This window comes from Chiloscyllium plagiosum, unplaced genomic scaffold (assembly GCF_037043375.1).
Source record: "Chiloscyllium plagiosum isolate Xiang-an unplaced genomic scaffold, Cpla_swu_hap1 HiC_scaffold_17, whole genome shotgun sequence".
Classification (NCBI taxonomy): Eukaryota; Metazoa; Chordata; class Chondrichthyes; order Orectolobiformes; family Hemiscylliidae; genus Chiloscyllium; species Chiloscyllium plagiosum.
Genome location: NW_028270155.1, coordinates 55303705 through 55324169, shown reverse-complemented (window position 1 = coordinate 55324169; position 20465 = coordinate 55303705). Strand labels below are relative to the sequence as shown.

The window sequence follows — 20465 nt, the reverse complement described above, 5'->3', positions numbered from 1 at the left end:
TGTAATTATCTCTCTGCCTCATTTGATGGGCCAGCTTTCAGAGCATTGCTCCTTCGTCAGATAACTAGTGGAGTAGGATCATAAGACACAGAATTTATAGCAAAAGATCAGTATCATGCACAGTGCTCTGAAAGCTAGTACTTCCGAATAAACCTGTTGGACTATAACCTGGTGTTGTGTGATTGTTAACTTTGTCCACCCCAGTCCAACACTGGTACTGCCACAGCATTTAATGGGATTATAGGTCATCCCTTTGCTTGTTCTTTAGCTGTTGAAACTTTACTCACACTGGAAGAAAGTGAGGACTGCAGATGCTGGAGATCAGAGTCGAGAGTGCGGTGCTGGAAAAGCACAGCAGGTCAGGCAGCCTCATTCCTGAAGGGCTTATGCCCAAATCATCAATTCTCCTGCTCCTCAGATGCTGCCTGACCTGCTGTGCTTTTTCAGCTCCATGCTCTCAACCCCCCATTTTACTCTCACCATCTGATACTTTTGATCACCTGCATAGAGGTATTATTCAACATTGAACTCTCACCATTTGTATGATCTTTTGATGAAGGGGCTACTGTCCAAAAGCTCATGACTTCAAATAAACCTGTAGGACTATAACCTGATGTCATGTGATTTCTGACTTGTCCATTTCAATCCAACACTGGCACCTTCACAACATTAATAAAAGAAATAGGAGTATTTTATACAAAAAGCTTCTGTTCTGGCCATTTCCTTCTCCTTTAAGAAAGTGTATTTTGACTGAAAAGAGCTCCATGATACAGGTCTTTAATGTGACGCAAAGGACAGCACCTAATTATGCAAAATCATCACCATCTAATTAAATTTACCAGTGAGCCAGCAACACACACTGTTTATATCACTTCACAGCTAATTGATCCATTCTGAATGGTGCTTGAAGCAGCCTTAGGGGAAGTGTGAAGTACTCAAAGAACGCAAAGGCGTAGCCAAAGTAATTTCAGTCAATTAGTGCCAACAAGATGAAAGCTTAAGCTTTTAACAAAAGTTTATTAGATGTTAGCAAAAAACTCATTAGATGTTAGGTTTTATCTATGCCCCTGGATGCCTCAGAAACATGAAAATCTATGGAAGAAAACAGAAATGAGGATGCAATGTCAATGACCTCGTGGCATTGTTGATGAACTAGTGATCCAGAGATCCAGGTAAGATCCTAGGGACCAGAGTTCAAATCCCACCACATCAGATGGTGTATACAAAAAGCAGTACAAATCCAACTGGCCAATTACTGCCCCATTAATCTACTCTTGATCGTTAGTAAACGTGATGAAAGGAGACATCAGCAGTGAATGGTGTTCACTCAGCCAGTACAACTAATAATATGAATGAATTTAAAAAAAGGACTTGCTAAAAAATTCATATACATGGAATACAAATGAAGAGTTACTTGAAATTGTAAGAGCAAAAGGAATTCTACAAAGTGACAAAAGCATATGTTTGCCCTTATGGGGTAATTTTGAACAAGAGGTCACAGTTTTAGTTTAAAGGGTGGCAGATTTAAAACAGTGAATGAATTACTTCTTTCAAAGGATGTGAATCCGTGGAATTCACTACCAGAGAGCAGTGGACACTGAAATGCTGACAAAATTCAAGTGAACAGATTTTTAATTATTAGCGCGTTAAAATATTATCAGGAATGGGCAGGAAATTGGAGTTGAGGCCCACATTCTTATTAAGTAGTGGAGAAGGCTCAAGCAGCTGAATTGAAAAGTGTGGTGCTGGAAAAGCACAGCAGGTCAGGAAGCATCAGAGGAGCAGGAGTGTCAACGTTTCGGGCATAAGCCCTTCATCAGGGATGCTCCTCAAATGCTGCCTGACTGGCTGTGCTTTTTCAGCGCCACACTTTTTGACTCTGACTCTCCAGCATCTGCAGTCCTCACTTTCTCTCAAGAAGCTGAATTGCCTGCTCTTGCTCGTAGTCCTTACGTTCTTTCAAGAAAATGTCAGCATTTCAACTATTTTATCAGAGCTGAAAAGCTGGAGATTGCTTATAGCGGGCAAAGGGGAGGGCAGCATTAAGAGTGATTCATCTAGATGTAGCTAGATGATGAATGATTGTGGATGAGAGAAGATGGTGCAAGACAGGCAAAAGGACCTTGTCAGCAGGAGTGGCTACAAACAGTAGCAGGCAACTCCACTTTATCCTTTGGACAAAGGAAAAGTTTGTTATAGAACCACAAAGTGCAGTTGGTCATACCTGTACCAATGAAAACTCAGTACCTGGTGCCACCTATTCCGACTGAATTTCCCAAATCTTTCCTAAATTTACCAGAATTTTACCTGTTAAAAGAAAATTACTTTTCCTTTGCACAAATAGAAGCTTGTGCTTACATATCATCTTTACATTGAGGAGTTTTACGGATAGGCATAACCTGATTTAAAACTCGAGACAACGCAAATGTAACATTTCAGAAAATTAACAGGTGCGGTGAATCCAAATTTCAGTGAACTTTTGAACTTGTCATTCAGTTCAGTGTTCAGGAATTGTGGGCATTAAGAGGGGAGACTGAAAGTTTGGTCAAAAAAAGAACTAGTATCTATGTAATGTCATAGCCTCGGGCCACACTGAAGTGCATTAGCCATTGAAATACTGTGGAAGTGTAATTACTGCTGTGATAGAGGAGATGGGATACCAGAAAGCAGAATTCAGTGGTGTGGAAGTTCCAAATTTGCTGATGATATTTAAATCGATCTCAAGAGGAAAGGAAACCTGTCCACAGTTTGCCAAGGAGCTTCAACTATTTTCCTTATATGACTTCTCTGGCTCATAGTTGTACTGTTATCACAATTTCTGTTGAAATCATTTTGTCTAATGCAAAGTTGAATATACCCTTCCACTTCGACCCTCAGCAGTCCAGCAGCAGAATGTTTAATTTACATTCACTTCTATGTTCCCTACTGCAATTATTAATCAAATTATCAAATGGGGGGGGGGGGTTAATGACAAAATATCGATACTAATATTCAAATCCCGTCTACATCCTTCTACATGAGAAATCTTTGCCTACATAAAGCATTAGTAGGATCTCCACAATTGAACAGAATTCCCTGGCTTTTAGGAAAGGAGGAAAGTACATGTTAGCCGAAGGTCTGTGGTGCCTATATGAAATGCTCCTGTAAAGACAGACACATCCAGGTTTCTTCAATTTCACCTTCCAAACACACGACTCCCATCACCTCGAAAGACAAGTACAACAAATGCATTGGAACACGACCATCTGCAAGTTACTTTCTGAGCCACATTGACCAGGAACTATATCACTGTCCCTTCACGGTCATGAAGTTCTGATCCGGGAACTCCCTTCCTAATGTCACTATAGGTGCCCATACACTCAAAGGACTGCTCTGGTTCAAGGCAGCAGCTCACCATCACCTTCTCCAGGGCAATCAGGGATAAGCAATCCAACGAATGAATAAAAGAAAGTGCTGTGCAATATTCCACAGTCAGCCTGTCTACAGCCACTGTGGGGGATAGGAGTAATGGCCACCAAGCTTGTGGAGAAAACACACGGACTTCATTAGCTCCACCTTGAAAGGAAGATACTGAAGACTGGATTACGCATGTGCGCACTGATCTTATGTAATGTTAAGCCCCAAATTTCTCTCAAAATCAAACACCGGAGGAAGTAAACCTGTTGGGCTCATCAGATCAAAGGAAAGAGCAAAGAAAAGCACTGTTCAGACCAGAAAGTGATAAAGGTATAACTCAAACATTGTCCTAGACATGAGTCAGTTGCAACTGCCAAGTTCCCATAATAAGGGAACATAATCAGCACACGTAAACTGGGTGCTCAATCTGGAACAGTTTAGAATTCCAGCTGCAAGCTGTAAAATCTGGGGCTATCCAGCAAAAAGGTCATCTACATGTAACAATTGACGAGCAGGGGTTTGAATGTCAGGTTCACTTTTGTTTGCTGTGCTTCAGTCTCCCTGCTATTCCTTCCAGAAGCTGCCACCATAACTGAACTGTCTGAGCCCATCTGAGAGTGAGTGTTGGAGCAGCTCCAAAGTCCCAGCTGAAAAGAATTAGGTCCTAAGGAATGGAAAGTTTAACAGAACTTTCACGATTCCAGAATGAGGAAAGTATCGGAAAATGGTTAACTCATTTGGATATCATAAACACAGACACAAGCAAAATAACCTGAGCCAATGTCGGTCTGTTTATTCATAAGGAATCAACAACCATTTGGTTTTAAAAGGATTCCATTACGCTGTTGACAATTACTAACAGTTACCACTGTCGAAGTCAGCAGGATGATGCAATCATTACACTTTATGCTGCTGACTTGGAATGTCTCACTGGAGTATGGATCTTTACAATGAGCTGCAAAAAGAGAAGGAGGGGGTTGAGAGAGGGTGAGAGAGAGAGAGAGAGCGCGCAAGCGAGCGAGATGGGGTGGAAGGGGAGAGAGAGAGCGCACACGACAGCGAGCGAGTGGGTGAGAGCGCAAGAGCAATAGCAGGAGCCTAGAGTCTGAGTCAGAGAGCGAGAAAGAGGAGGGGGAAAAAAAGGAAAAGAGACAAATGAAAGACTGAAGTGGCAAGAAGTATGCACATCACACAAGTGCCTGGTAAAGACCATCTCCATCCACTGAGAGAGAATTTAACCATCGCTTCTTAGCATTCTATATATTCAATTATTAGCATGCCTGAATCCCTCTTTAACAACATCCTGGGTGTTCAGAGGCTGAACTGGACTTGCCATATAGTTTGGCAGCAGGTAACTTGCCTCCTCCAATTTTCAAGCCTTGACAATACCATTACTGCAAGTTTCCCTCCAAGCCACACAAAATCCCGACTTGGAAATATATTGTTGTGCATTCACTGTTGCTGGGTCAAAGCCCTTCTTAATTACACTCAGTGTCCCTGCACCCGCAGTACCACATAGATTCGAGAAGGGAATTCACCACAACTTCTCCAGGGCAATTAAGGATAGGCAAGAAGTGGTTGCCTAGCGTGTAACACCCATATCCCATGAATGAATAAACAATTCCTGTCTTTGTCACAGTTTCTTGAGAAGAATTCCACTAATCACAGATTTAGTATCAAATTCAGTTTCCCTAACTGGAATGAATCCCAGTGACAGCTTTACCAAATGAATCCATCTCGCTGTACATAAAGAGAACCTTCGGCCCAACTCATCCATACAGTCCTGTTTCTTTCACAATTATTTTCTTGACTGAGTCCTGCTGTGTGCAGTTTAAACAAACACATCTTGCCTGTATTGCAGTTTAATTGCTGGATACACTCCTTCAGTGGCATCAGCCCCCCTCATCATTCTTCTTCTGTTAGGCTTTGTCTGCTTACGCTTCTAAATTGTCCTGGCATCACTTGAATTTTTATAAAGTTCTTAAGTCTGGTTATAAATGGTTTCCCTGCTACTGACCTCCTTCATCATAGCCATATCTCACGACACCTGCTCGTTGCAGTGGCAACACCGGATCTGAGCTTCAAGAACATCATATACTCCCAGCTTTCCAACAACCTGTTATGTATTCCATTGTATACAATTTTATGTATACAAAATTGACTTGAGGGTAGGAGACAGAGGGTGGTGGTAGATGGTTGATTTTTGGACTGGAGGCCTGTGACAAGAGGTGTGCTACAAGGAGCAATACTGGGTCCATTGCTTTTCGTTCATCATATAAATGATTTGAATGAGAATATAGGTGGTATAGTTAGTAAGTTTGCAAATGACTAAAATAGCTGATGTTGTGGACAGTGACAAGGTTACCTGAGTGCAATGAAACTGACAGGATGGGCCAATAGGCTGAGAGTGGCAGATGAAGTTTAGATAAATGTGAGATGCTGCATTTTGGAAAGGCAAATCAGGACAGGACTTATACACTTAACAGTAAGGTCCTTGGGAGTGCTGCTGAACAAAGAGACAATGGAGTGCAGGTTCATAGTTCCTTGAAAGTGAAGTCGCAGGTGGATGGAATAGTAAAGAGGGCATTTGGTATGCTGTCCTTTATTGGTCAGAGTATTGAGTATAGTAGTTGGGAGGTCATATCGTGGCTGTACAGGATATTGGTGAAGCCACTTTTAGAATGCGGTGCACAATTCTGGTTGTCCTTCGATAGGAAAGATGTTGTGAAACTTGACAGGATGCAGAAAAGATTTACACGGATGTTGCTAGAGGGTCTGAGTTTCAGGGACAGGCTGAATACGCTGGAATGTTTTTTCACTGGTGCATCGGAGGCTGAGGGGTTTATAAAATCATAAGGAGGATGGATGGGGGTGGGTTTAACCAAGCTCTTTTTCCCACCCCGAGTGGGGTCGTCCAAAAACTGGTGAGAGGGGAAAGGACCTGAGGACTAACTTTTTCATGCAGAATGTGGTGCGTGTATGGAACGTGCTGCCAGAGGAAATGGTAGAAGTGGATACAATTACAATATTTAAAAGGCATGATTAAGAGGGATTCAGAGGGATGGTTAAGGTTTATGGGCTAAATGCTGGCAAATGGGACTAGGTCAGTTTGGGATGTCTGGTCGGTGGGACGAGTTGGATCGAAGGGTCTGTTTCCACACTGTATAATTCTATGATCCTATCTTGAAGGAGTAAGAGGACCTACCATCTGGGACTCCTCATTGTCTGTGTAACGATATCTACCTCATTAATGTGACTTGGTAACTTGCTGTCTACACAATAAACCATGTCTTATTCAAGACTGAAGTCTCTTCTAGTTAGGCTAGTCGTGATAATGCTGTATGAAGAAAGCCCTGTAGATCCCTACAGGAAACAGGCTAGTGTGCCACAAATACACCAGGTAGCCCATACATGTGGTGAGGACTCATCTTATAACCTGGTGCAGAGTGGTACATACTCCACTTAGCTGCCTCCTGTGAATTAGCAACATTGGAGTTCTCAGGGCATCTTTGGACACAGCTTCAAGAAGACTGCTCATTGAGACAGTCAGCAGCTCAAAGAACTGAATATTCAAGAACCCTACAGAAGAGAACTTTGTTGCAAGATTCATCAAGGCAGAATTTACAGTCTACGTTTAAAAACATATTCAGACCTGTTGAGGGACATGCAACTGCGAGTGTGAACTAGGAACCCTAAACTGGAATACTAGTCGCACGAAAATAATTACAGAACGAACTGGGTGTCGACAGACTTTAGGAAGGTCCCAAATTGAGGCTCAGAGCAAATAAACACTGGAGGTTCTGTGAGTAAAGCTGAAATCCCTTGTGGGCAAGGAGAAACATTTTAAAAGTTTACAGGTTGCAAAAACAGAGTTACCAGGCTAGCTCCTCCCAGGTCCAATGTGATCTAACCTTACTAATCAGTCTGTCATGCAGAACCTTGTTGTCTGCTTAAGTCAATGTAGACGATGTCTACCATTATGCCTTAAATCAATTTTCTTTGTCACCTCTTCAAAAAACTCAATCAAGTCAGTGAGAGACAATTTCCCAAGCTCAAAGCTATGTTGACTATCCTTAATCAATTCTTGCCTTTACAAATGCATATAAAATCCTGTCCCTCAGAATCTCCTCCAACAACTTACCCAGCAGTGACATGAGGCTCACTGATCTATAGTTCTCTGGAATTTCCATACAGCCTTTCTTAAGTAATGGCACCAGATTAGCGACTCTACAGTCTTCCAGCACCTCACCTTTGGCTGTTGATGGTACAAATATCTCAGCAAAGGATGCAACTTCCCACAAAGTTCTGAGGATTTATCTATATGTTTTAAGACCCCCAGCACCTTTTCCTCTGTAATATGAACTATTTTCAAGACATCACTATTTATTTCCAAAGTACCCTAACTTTGCCCATAGTAAGGACTGACATGAAATATTTGTTTAATTTCTCACTCATCTCTTGTGGTTCCAGAGATAGACAGCCACACTAACCTTTAAGGGGTCCTATTCTCTGCCTACTTACTCTTTTGCTGTTAATGTGCTTATGGAATTTCCATGGATTCTCCTTAACCCTATTTGCCAAAGAGTGTCATTTTTTTGCCCTCCTGATTTCCCTCCCACTGCCCTTATACTCCTCCAGGGATCCACTTGATCCAAGCTGTCTATACCTGGCATATGCTTCTTCCTTTTTTTGACCAGAGCCTCAATTTCTCTAGTTATTTATCATTCTCTACAGCCACCAGCCTTGCCCTTCACATTAACGGGAATATCTGAACTTTTGTTACTTAACTTTTAAAGGCCTTCCACTTCCCAACCTCCCTTTACCTGCAAATAGCTTTAACCAAGCTACTGTTGAAAGTTCCTGTCTAATATTGTCAAAATTGGCCTTACTCCAATTTAGACTCTTAACTTTTTACTCAGTCCTATCCATTTCCACAACTATTTTAAAATTAATACAATTATGATCACTTGCCCCAAAGTGCTCCCCCACTGACACCTCCATAACTTGCCCTGCCATATTTCCCAACAGAAGGTCAATCAAGTGTTGCTCCTTCTGTAGGAGGTTCATCAATATATTGAAGAATAAAGTTTTCTTGTACATACTTAAATTCCTCCATCCAAGCTCTGAACATTGTGACAGTCCCAATCTATGTCTGGAAAGTTAAAATCCCTTACCATTACAACTCTATTATCCTTACAGATATCTGAAATCATCTTATATACTTGTTTCTCAATTTCCCACTGACTCATGGGGAGCCTATGGTACAATCTCAATGAGATAATCTTCGTTTTCTCATTTCACAGTTTCACCCATATAACTTCACTAGATGATCGCCCAGAGATATCTTTCCTAAGCATAGCTGCAAGATTAATCCTACCCAAAAACACCACTCCCACTCCTCTCTTTGCCTTCCTTCCTATCCTCCTGATAACATCTATATCCTGGAACTAAGCTGCCAGTCTGCCCATCCCTGAGCCACATTTCTGTAATGGCTATGATAGCTCAGTCCCATTTTCCCAACCATGCTGAGTTCATCTGCCCTACCTGTCAAGCTTCTGCATTGAAGTAAATGCAGTTTAATTTATCAGTCTTGCCTCAATCTCTGCCAACCTCCTGTCTGCCTTGACTTTTTGACTTGCTCTGCATATTCACTGTACCAACTTCAGCCATTTCTATTTTCTCACTATCATGTTGAATTTCTAATTCAGATGGAACCCATCCCTCTTGTACAGGTCACTTCTGCCAGTGAAAAGATCCCAATGATCCAAAAATGTGAATGCCTGCCCCCTGTACCAGCTCCTCAGCCACACATTCATCCACTCTATCCTCCTATCCCAACCCTCATTAGCACTGGCACCAGTACTACCCTTGAGGATCTAGTTTTTAACCTTGTGCTTAGTTTCCTATATTGTCTCTGAGAACCTCATCCCGTTCCATACTTATATCGTTGGTACCAATGTGCACAACAACCTCCTGCTGGTCACTCTCTCCTTTCAGCATATTCTGCACCCACATAGAGACATCCTTGTCCCTGGAACTAGGAGGCAACATAATAGCCTGATGTCTTGCTGACGGCTGTAGAGATGTCCATTCATGCCCCAGACCAATAAGGTCCCTATTACAATTGATTGCTTGGAACCTGACATACCCCCCATTATAGCAGAGCCAGTCACGTTACCAAAACTTGGCTTCTTAAGCTATTTTCTCCCTCAAGTCTGAATGTTGTTGTAATAGTGGGTGGTGCTTAAGGCATTCCTCAATTCTTTCAGATGCTTACACCTCATCCCAGAAGCTTGCTATTGGAAAGGCATCCAAAATATTTATTGGAAGTGTAGTTGTTTTGACTTAGGTTTTCAAAAAGTTTTCATCTTGGGAAAAAGTACTGTTTCTCCCTCTGGGCCAGAAGCGCTGGGTTCAAGTTCCCAGTGGACTGATTGGCCATGGAAGGTGCATCATAATGGAGCCAAACAGACTGATCATTAATCTGTCAATACTTCCGTTCTGCCAATAACAGTCAGTAAAAACAGGAGAGTTCCCGATCAATGGGAACTGTACGGCAGCTGCAACACAACAGCCTCCCTATGATTAAAAAATGAAAAGGACAAACTCTTGCCATGATCAAGTGCCCTCCTCATTCAGAGTGACTACCACACACACTCCAATTCAAGAGGGAGCACTGCTGATGGCACAAACTACTTGCTCTCCATACAAGAGTCATGAAAACATGGTGACCCCCACTTCTTTGGGAAGGCGAGGAGTTCTTATAAACGATATAGGGGCAGCATGGTGGCTCAGTGGTTAGCACCGCTGCCTCACAGCGCCAGGTTCGATTCCAGCCTTGGGTGACTGTCTGTGTGGAGTTTGCACATTCTCCCAGTATTGGCGTGGGTTTCCTCCGTGTGCTCCGGTTTCCTCCCACAATCCAAAGATGTGCAGGTCAGGTGAATTGGCCATGCTAAATTGTATTAGGTGCATTAGTCAGAGGGGGGTGGGTTACTCTTTGGAGGGTGAGTGTGGACTTGTGGGGCCAAAGGGCCTGTTTCCACACTGTAGGGAATCTAATCATATAATCTATATTTTCTGGAGGTGCATACTGTCCATTTTGTGAGGTTGACCAGTAAAGACACAGTCTCCTTTGAAACACCCCCTCATGTATTTGTATATATGCACGCACGCACATACACATACATACACACACACTCTCAGGCGATACACCAGAATCTTCCAAGACTGGTTTTTATTGGCAGCGTTTTATATGGTGCCACCTCATTGTTTTGTTAATGTTGGCTGCTGCAACCAAAGTACAGGCAGAAAAATATTCCAAAAAACAAAAACAGCTCACTGCCCAGTGAACTCTGGTAAACAAGATTCAAAATAAAAATGAGAAGAAAAACAAGATTCATGGAATAATTGCCTAACTGAATAGATCAGCTCCTAAAATTACAATTTCATGTGGACAAACACAGCACTGGAAGCAAGTGACTATGAAACTTAAACACTTCATTTCTAAACCTTTTGAAACTCAAATATGGCTTTACCAGGCCGAAGCTTCGCTCTAGGCCTCCTGCACATTGATGCCCACCAGGAAGTTTCAAAATTTCACATTTCAATTGTAAATGAGCCAGCTCAAAGCCAAATGGACCTTTTTCAGAAATTCAGAAGTCTAAGTCCTATCCAGAAAGGTTAGTACAAAATGTTTATACATTATTATCAAAAGCAAATAGCTATACTTTGATAGAAATTTATCCTATGATATTCCAGTGGATGACTCTGTTGCATCCGCAATATATTCCACAAAATGGCAGACACTGAACCCAACCTGCTTTCTTTTTTAAATCACAGATATTAGCCACTTATTCAATCCTTTCCACCATAGAAAACCACCTCTTGATTTTCAGTGTCCATATAATATTGCTTATACAATGAATGGTCAACTTTTACTTATATTTGTTGAGCAGTATAATACAACTTTAGCAATTATCCAATTGTTTAATTAGAGACACATTGCTTTATCATAGACATAGAACTAATATCTGCAACAGGCAGGAAGGGCTGTTGTGGCACATTGTAGTGGGCCACAAGAGTAGACCAGGCCCATAAGAAGGCCAAGTTCAAGTCGGACCTGCACCAGAGGTATGTAATAATATCACGAACAGGTTGATGAGAAATGATCTACAATAACCCGGAGGTTAACAAACAAACAAACAGCAGAATGAAGAAGCAACTTTGTTTTAAAATTGAGCCCTTAAGCAGATAAGCATACATTAAAATTAAGCCCAACAGCCATGCCAACAAAATACCATCTATCACTTCAGGTTAAAGACCTACAAAACATACGGTTCATTGAGAAGGTGACCTGCAGTGAGCACAAAGTGTGGCTGTATCGGCATTAGATATTTTTTGATGTACAGCCTCCTGTCATTATTAGTTTTCATAGATAGAAACATAATAAAAACACAAGTCAAACCACGTATATTGTGAGAACACAAGACACTTGCGTCCAATAAATATATACGAGATGCCTTCCCAACTGCCAACTTTTGGGCTGATGAGAACACAAGCTGGATTATCTGATATGTCAAAGTCAAAGGAAAACCTGTGTAAACAATTTAAACTTTCCAGCCAAAACATGCTACAATAGTAACCTTTTAGCCATAAGAAAAACATTCAAGTATTGATTTTATTTTGTTGCAAAACACATTATGATGAAAGTATACAAGTTATAACTGTTGTGGAAGGTATCAAGCCAGGTTGAATCCAAAGAGGGTTGAGACCCCAAGTAGGGGCTAGGAACTGACCATTTTGTAGTTTCTTACCTTACTAACGTGAAACTCCAGTCTCCGGATAAACCTTTCAATTGACTTGATTTGCTGTCAGGAGGCGGCAAAAAGGGGAGAGAGAGAGAGAGACAGAGAGAGACAGAGAGTGAGAGAAAATGTTAAACAGACTTGGCAAGTCTTTTATTGGAAGCACATTAAACAAACTGGAGATGCCTTTATGCTTAAATCAATCTAAATTTTTATTCATATTTTCCAGTACAAGAGTATGTATAATTCACTATGTACTCACAGTCAGCGATATATCCAAATCATGAATAGCACAAATGTTTTACAGAATGCTGCAAATTTGCACATAATTCTGGAAACAAATTTCAGATTTATGCTGCATGGGAAAGATAGAATGTTCTCAAAGAAAGTTTGTTTTAGGGAAATGTGAGAAATAAAGTAAATAGAAAAGGCCAGTTAAGACCAACACTTTGTTAGACATTTAGTACAGGAGAAAGTGAGGACTGCAGATGCTGGAGATCAGAGCTGAAAATGTGTTGCTGGAAAAACAAAAGCCCTGAAGAAGGGCTCATGCCAGAAACGTAGAGTCTCCTGCTCCTTGGATGCTGCCTGACCTGCTGCGCTTTTCCAGCAACACATTTTCAGCCCTAGACATTTAGTACAGCCCAGTCAGAGAGGAACACTGGCAATGAAGCAGGAATAAAGTTGTTTACCAACAGTTAACATGAAATAGCGTCCTTCTTTAAATTTACAATAGCTTTTACTCAGAACCTACACCTACCACCCCCCCAGTAGTCTAACTAAAAGTTTTGAATGCCAAAAGGCTTTTATTCAGTAACAAGGTGGGTGGTCTTGGGCAGGACAGCAATGAACAATGTGCAGACAGGTAACTAGAGCAAAAGAGATAGAATTTAAGAATCACAGATCTGTTTGTGTCATTGTTTGTACATTTGTTTTGAACAAGTAAACATACTTGACAAGTTTCTATGTTTGCCTTTGCCAAACCAAGGTTATTTGGATTAACCCACATTTATTCAATTCATTATGTCAACTCATGTTAGAAAGCAAGCAATATTGAAACCTCATACCTTGTCAAGATCATATAGAAATCCCTAAAAACAAAAAGAAATAAGAGTTATAATGGACACTTCTTATAAACTGAATACAACGTACAGAAGTAGAAATTGGTGACATTCAAAATGCAAGGGAAATAAAAATCATTGTTTCAAAAGGAAAGTCACAATTCTATTTCAATATTCATTTTAACATGAAAATCTCAGGCAAAATTTTAAAGCTTGTTTATAAATTATTCACCTGATTCTAAAAATTGAAATGGAATTGGTATCAAGTAACCATGTATTACAAAATATTTCTGTCTTGCGAAATTTGGAAACTTAATTTATGGGACACGTGTAACTGGGACTGAAAGCAAAGCGAAAGACCAATCCACTTGTGCAGCGAGTTTCTGCACATTCCATTGTATCTCAAGCTTCAAATTAACAAAGTAACTGTTTGTTCAAGTCCTTTGTTAACTAAACACAAGTTTATGAACACCAGTGCAATTTCAAAAAGATTTACCACTGCAACATATAAATATAAATCTTGTATTTTTTTCAAGTTATTCAAAGGGCCACGTAAAAAAGGTATTACATTAATCATCTGGCAACCACATGATGAAGGAGCAGCACTCCGAAAGCTAGCGTTTCCAAATAAACCTGTTGGACTATAACCCGTTGTATGATTTTGAAACTTCTACCCCAGTCCAACATTGGCTTCTCCACATCACACATTAATTAGGGATGACTTCATATAGATTAGAACAGACAAACTGGCAGATGCAGCCATGAGGAAAAATCTATAGAGTGCACTGGGGACAGATTCCTATATTAATCTGTTGAGGATCCAAACGGCAAATTGGGCTATCTTTTTTTAAAATGTCAACTAATATTCAACCATTTTTTCTGCTAAACGTCCAGTACATTCTAGCCAATCCTGCCCTTATTCCCATGAATTATACTACAACATACTAGGCATGTTTAAAACATGATCTCAGAATAAAAGATATCCTATACAGTGACAATAACATGGTAGCATTTAGCATTCTGCTTGTGAGTTAAAAACCTGAGTGAGGAAAAATTGTGCTAAACTTAAATAAGAGTAATTCATGGGAATAAGGGCAGAGTTGGCTAGAATGTACTGGAAGAGCACAAAATTTGCCCGAAACGTCGATTTTACTGCTCCTCGGATGCTGCCTGAACTGCTGTGCTCTTCCAGCACCACTAATCCAGAATCTGGTCTCCAGCATCTGCAGTCATTGTTTGTACCTGGAATGTACTGGAAGTTTAGCAGAAAAAAATGGTTGATGAATATTAGTTGACATTTTAAAAAATAGCTCATGACTCACAACAAAGATCTATCACAGTGAGGAACAAGGATTCTAAGAAGGGGAAAAACCTAATGTTAATCAGGGAAGTTAAGGAAAATATCAAATTGAAAGAAAATTTGGGAAAGCTTAGTGGTAAATCAGAGGATTGGGAAAGTTTCAAAACCAACAACAAAAAAAGACCAGAAAATAACGAGGAAGGAAAAAAATAAATTATGAGGGCAAACTAGCATATAATACAAAAAACAGACAATAAAAGTTTATTTAAAGATATAAAAAGAAAAGAGAGGCAAGATAAAGCCCTTACAGAATGAGGCTGGGAAAATAAGGGAAAGCCAGGGAATGGCAAATGAGTTGAAAAAATGTTTTGCATCAGTCTTCATGATCGAGGATATAAATAGTAAGACAAAATACGAGATAATCAAGGGGGAGGGGAGGAAGCATAAACACAATAGGTATCATTAGAGAAGGGACTAAAGGCAATATGTTCCTGGACCTGACTGACTGCTTCTGGAGATATTAAGGAATTAGTTACAAAGATAGTGGATGCACTGGTTATAATCCTCTAAAAATCCTTAGATTCTGGAAAAGTCCCAGTGGATAGGAAAATTACTAAAGTAACAACATTTAAAAAGGGAGGAAAATTTTAAAAACGCAGGTAATGATAGGCCAGTAAGCTTAATGTACATCATTGGGGAAATATTAGACTAAAATAAAGGATGTAATAGCAGAATATCTATAAACACATAATATAACCTGGAGAGTCAGCATGGCTTCACGAAAGGTGAATCATGCCTGATAAACTTTACTACAGCTCCCTGAGGTGGTAACAAGCAGGATACATACAGGGGAACCAGAAGATATAACATTTGGATCTCCAAAAGGTATTCAATAACGTACTACACATAAGGCTACTTAAGATAACAATCCATGTGTTACAGGTAATCTATTAGTATGGATAGAGGACTGGCTAACTAATAGAAGATAGAACATTGAATAAAAGGAGACATTTTCAAAATGGAAACTGTAACTAGTGGAGTATCATGGGGATCTTTGGGAGCTACAATTATTTACAAAGTATATTAATCATTTGGATTTTGATAGAAACCCAGAAGTGTGGCAACAGGCTATTAGGCCCATCACTGACCTTCCAAAGAGCACCTCACCCAGATCTACCCCCCGACCCTATCCCTGTACTCCTACATTTAGCATGGCTAATCTACCTAGCCTGCACATCTTTGGATTGTGGGAGGAAACTGGAGCACCCAGAGGAAGTTCACACAGACACAGGAAGAATATGCAACACAGACAGTTGCCCAAAGGTAGAATCGAACCTGGGTACCTGGTGCTGTGAGACAGCGGTGCTAACCACGGAGCCACCCTGTCACCATAGAAATTAATGTCCTGTCACCATATTTACAGACAACACAAAAGTAAATGGGAAGGCAAATAATGAAGCTGACATAAGTCGTCTACTTAGGGATACAGATAGATTAAGCCAAAGATTTGACAGATGGAATATAAAAATGTGAGGTTATGCATTTGGCAGGAAGAGAAGAACAGAATACTTTTTAAATGAGAAAATATTGCAGCAAGCTGAAGCAAAGAGAGACTTGGTAGAAATCGTGAATGAACCACATAGAAAAGGTGGCCAAGTCCAGTGGGTATTAGTGAAGGCAAATGAAATGTTGCCCTTTATTTCAAATGCAATGGAGTATAAAACGAGACACACTTGCTAAATCTACACACGGCACTAGTTAGACCACACTTAAATACTGAACAGTTTTGATCCCTGATCTAAGGAAAGATATATTGAATTTCCAAAAGGCATTCAATAATGGTTCACACTTGGCTACTTAATACTATAACAGACTATGGGGTTAGATATATTAGCATGGATAGAAAATTGGAGGCAGTCCGGATAAAGTTCGCGACATTGATCCTGGATGTGGAGGGATTTTCTTTGAGGAGAGGCTGAGCAGCTTGAGCTTGTACTCATTGGAATTTAGGAGAATAAATGAGAGGAGGAGACTTTATTGAAACATCAGATTCTAAATTGGATTGATAGGGGGTCAATGCAGAAAGGCTATTTCTCCTTGTGGGAGAATCTAGGACCAGAGGGCATCATCTCAGAGAAAGGAGTTGCCCTCTTAAGAGAGGAACAAACAACAGAAGAATACAACACAGGAACAGGCCCTTCAGCCATCCAAGCCTGCGCCCACACATGTTGCCCTTCCAAGAGGAAGAATTTCTTTCTCAGGTGGTGATGAAGCACAGGGGCTATGACGGTTTGGTCATTAAATATATTCATGGATGAGAATAGGCATATTTGTAAGTCAATAAGGGAACCATGGGTTATGGGGAAAAGGCAGGAAAGTGTAATTGATCTCATTGAATGGTGCAGTGGAACCGATGGGCAGCATGGCCTGCTTTTGCCCTTGCATCTTACAAACTATTATTGAAATCAGACAATACAATGCAACTGTCAGAATTTTTGTACTGGGACATACATAAAGACTCAACTGTATCTTTAATTGAACATTACAGGGTCTAATATTACTGCATATTAAAACCAACACCTTTGCACAACTTCAGGTGTTACTTAAGCAACATTACTCACCAATCTGGAATTTCTTTTCATATCTTTGAGCTGAGCTGTTAAGTTGTCAAGCTCCAGCTGATGAACTTGCAAGTATGCACTGTAAGGACAGGATAAACAACACTTTCTCTGAACAAATGTAGCAGACACAGTTTGACTATTATCATAACAACTAATAGTAAGTGCATGTTAGGAAATAGTTCCTCATGCTGGAAGTGAGCAATAACCATCTCAACTTACAGGCAGTTACAATTTATTAGTACCAGTTGTTGATTTGCCTTGGTCCATCCAGAATGTCTTGTTAAACCTAGACATTTGATGTCCAGGCTCATTAATCTAATACATGCCACTTTCATTATATACTGAAGCTTAGTGTGTTTAGACTAGAATTTCAAAAATACACCTCATTTCTTTTCAATCCCCAACACACCCAAACCATGGTGACCCTGTTTAATATCTTTCCCCCTACCTTTAGTTTTGCAGTTTAAAAAAAAACACAACTGTTAGTCTGACACAAGTCCTCTACTTTATGATTTGGATGCGAGCATAAGAGGTACAGTTAGGAAGTTTGCAGATGACACCAAAATTGGAGGTGTAGTAGACAGCAAAGAAGATTACCTCAGATCACAACAGGATCTGGACCAGATGGGCCAATGAGCTGAGACGCAGCAGATGAGGTTTAATTCAGATAAATGGGAGGTGCTGCATTTTTGGAAAGCAAATCTCAGCAGGACTTATACACTTAATGGTAAGGTCCTAGGTAGTGTTGCTGAACAAAGGGACCTTGGAATGCAGGTTCATAGGTCCTTGAAAGTGGAGTCGCAGGTAGATAGGATAGTGAAGGCGGCCTTTGGTATGCTTTCCTTTATTGGTCAGAGTTGGGAGGTGATATTGCGGCTGTACAGGACATTGGTTAGGCCACTGTTGGAATATTGTGTGAATTCTGGTCTCCCTCCTATCAGAAAGATGTTGTAAAACTTGAAAGGGTTCAGAAAAGATTTACAAGGATGTTGCCAGGGTTGGAGGATTTGAGCTAAAGGGAGATGCTGAACAGGCTGGGGCTGTTTTCCCTGGAGCGTCAGAGGCTGAGGGGGACCTTATAGAGGTTTACAAAATTATGAGGGACATGGATAGGATAAATAGACAAGGTCTTTTCCCTGGGGTCGGGGAGTCCAGAACCAGAGGGCATAGGTTTAGGGTGAGCGGGGAAAGATATAAAAGAGACCCAAGGGTCAACTGTTTCACACAGAGGGTGGTACGTGTATGGAATGAGGTGCCAGAGGAAGTGGTGGAGGCTGATACAATTGCAATATTTAAAAGGCATTTGGATGGGTATAGGAATAGAAAGGGTTTGGAGGGATATGGGCCGGGTGCTGGCAGGTGGGACTAGATTGGATTGGGATATCTGGTTGGACCGATGCTGTACATCTCTATGACTCTATAAAGCTCTTCTGCCTTCTAATTAACTGTATCCCTTATATAATAAGACTAGAAAATGCAATTAAAAAATGACCCAGCACTTGAATCAATCCGTAAAGTTATATGTCATATCAAATGATTAGTGACTGATGGGGAAATCTACAAGGATAGTGCATCAACACTTATCCCAATGATGGGAAGTCATCTCGGGAGAAAAGGTGAAACTGGGAAGTGAAAAGAAGACAGGAACTTGTCAACAGTTGTGCTTTGTACTTTTGTCTCTGTAATTATGAAATCTTTTAAAACGACAAAAGGTGCAAAAGGTTTAGATTAGATTAGATTACATTACATTACAGTGTGGAAACAGGCCCTTCGGCCCAACAAGTCCACACCGACCTGCCGAAGCGAAACCCACCCATACCCCTATATTTACCTCTTACCTAACACTACGGGCAATTTAGCATGACCAATTCACCTGACCCTGCACATCTTTGGACTGTGGGAGGAAACCGGAACACCCGGAGGAAACCCACACAGACACGGGGAGAACGTGCAAACTCCACACAGTCAGTCGCCTGAGGCGGGAATTGAACCCGGGTCTCTGGCGCCGTGAGGCAGCAGTGCTAACCACTGTGCCACCGTGCCGCCCACTAAGATAGCAGTGAAAGTTGCAATTTCCACGCCCCCTTCAACCAAGGACTGAACTAGGTTACAGTGTATAATTATTCCTCTTACCTCTAAAACATTCCACAGATTCATATCTGTTTTAGCCAGGATCAGAATGCAATTTAGTCTATAAATCCCAGATGTCTCTTTCCATTAGAGAGAGGGGGCCAAAGCGCCCAGTTTGATCATCATGCTAACTTTCATCCTGTCTCTGTCAGCTCAGTGAATGACAAATCTCAGGGAAAGTCTTTATTACATAAATTATTTATTTGACATATTCAATTAAAAATGAACTCCAGTCCTATCAATAAGTTTAGCGCTGAATCAAACAGAGCAGAATGCAAAGTCATGCTGAGTTATATCACAAATTTATAAAGTGACCAACATTACTTTCCAAACCAGACTCTCTCTTTCAGAATGAGCATGCACTGTGTTAAAATTGGCATTGGTCTATGTTTAAAATAAGATTATATCCAGAAGAATTCATATTAATTTCTGATTTTTTTTCCCCCAGAGTAGGGCTTTCTTGTTAGAAGATCACTACCCAAAGACCACCACACAACTATGATTCAATGGAAAGCTGGTACTAAGTTGAGCCTTAGGTGGAACAGGAATTGGGCGTTCATCTAAAATCTTTCTAGTGAACATCCGGGGAAAACTGTGTTCATTACCTAAACATAAAAATGCAACTGTTATGAAGTTGTCAAAGCAGAAAATAATTAAAACACTTTTGGTAGTCAACTTCAACTTTCATTTCACCAGAATAAACTCCAATCACAACTATTTACCAACAGCAGAAATAGAGCATTACAAGTTTTAAAAATTCAACCTTTTTTTAACATATAAAATTGATAAGATCGAATATTATGATGGTAGATGAGTTTCCTCTTCAGCTACTGCATCCAATATTGTTTTCAACACAATAGCTACCATTCTGTTTGGACATTCAAATTTCCAGTTGATGAAGGAGTAGGGTTGCTTTACTCACTGGATAAATCGCAAAGATTAACATGTATCCAGAAGTAAATATTTTGGATTTTTCTAATTATTAATTATATTAAAAAAGTGTGAATATCTTTAATTGTCTCTTTCTGCAGAGTCAGAGTAGAGCAAAACTATTTGTAGGGTCTCTTTCATGAAACAACCATAATTCACATATTTGTCAAAAGTGAATCAGCAAGTTAAGCAATAGGTAAATGTTCAAAAAGGCACTGCT

At 40.4% G+C, this 20465-nt stretch overlaps 1 protein-coding gene across 5 annotated transcripts in view; it reads right to left on the bottom strand.

Annotated features, from left to right (window-relative positions):
- The window catches only part of ripor1 (RHO family interacting cell polarization regulator 1), a 328143-nt gene that overhangs the window by 96177 nt on the left and 211501 nt on the right, over window positions 1–20465 (bottom strand). For 4 of the 5 annotated variants that reach the window (XM_043707051.2, XM_087995931.1, XM_043707049.2 and 1 more), the window contains 3 exons: window positions 17186–17264; window positions 13271–13294; window positions 12213–12266 (listed from right to left, as the gene is read on the bottom strand). The exons of the other annotated variant lie outside the window; for it this stretch is intronic. In XM_043707051.2, coding sequence (XP_043562986.1) covers window positions 12213–12266; window positions 13271–13294; window positions 17186–17264 — 157 coding nt within the window. The remainder of the gene's footprint in view (window positions 1–12212; window positions 12267–13270; window positions 13295–17185; window positions 17265–20465) is intronic. 5 annotated transcript variants of the gene reach the window in all.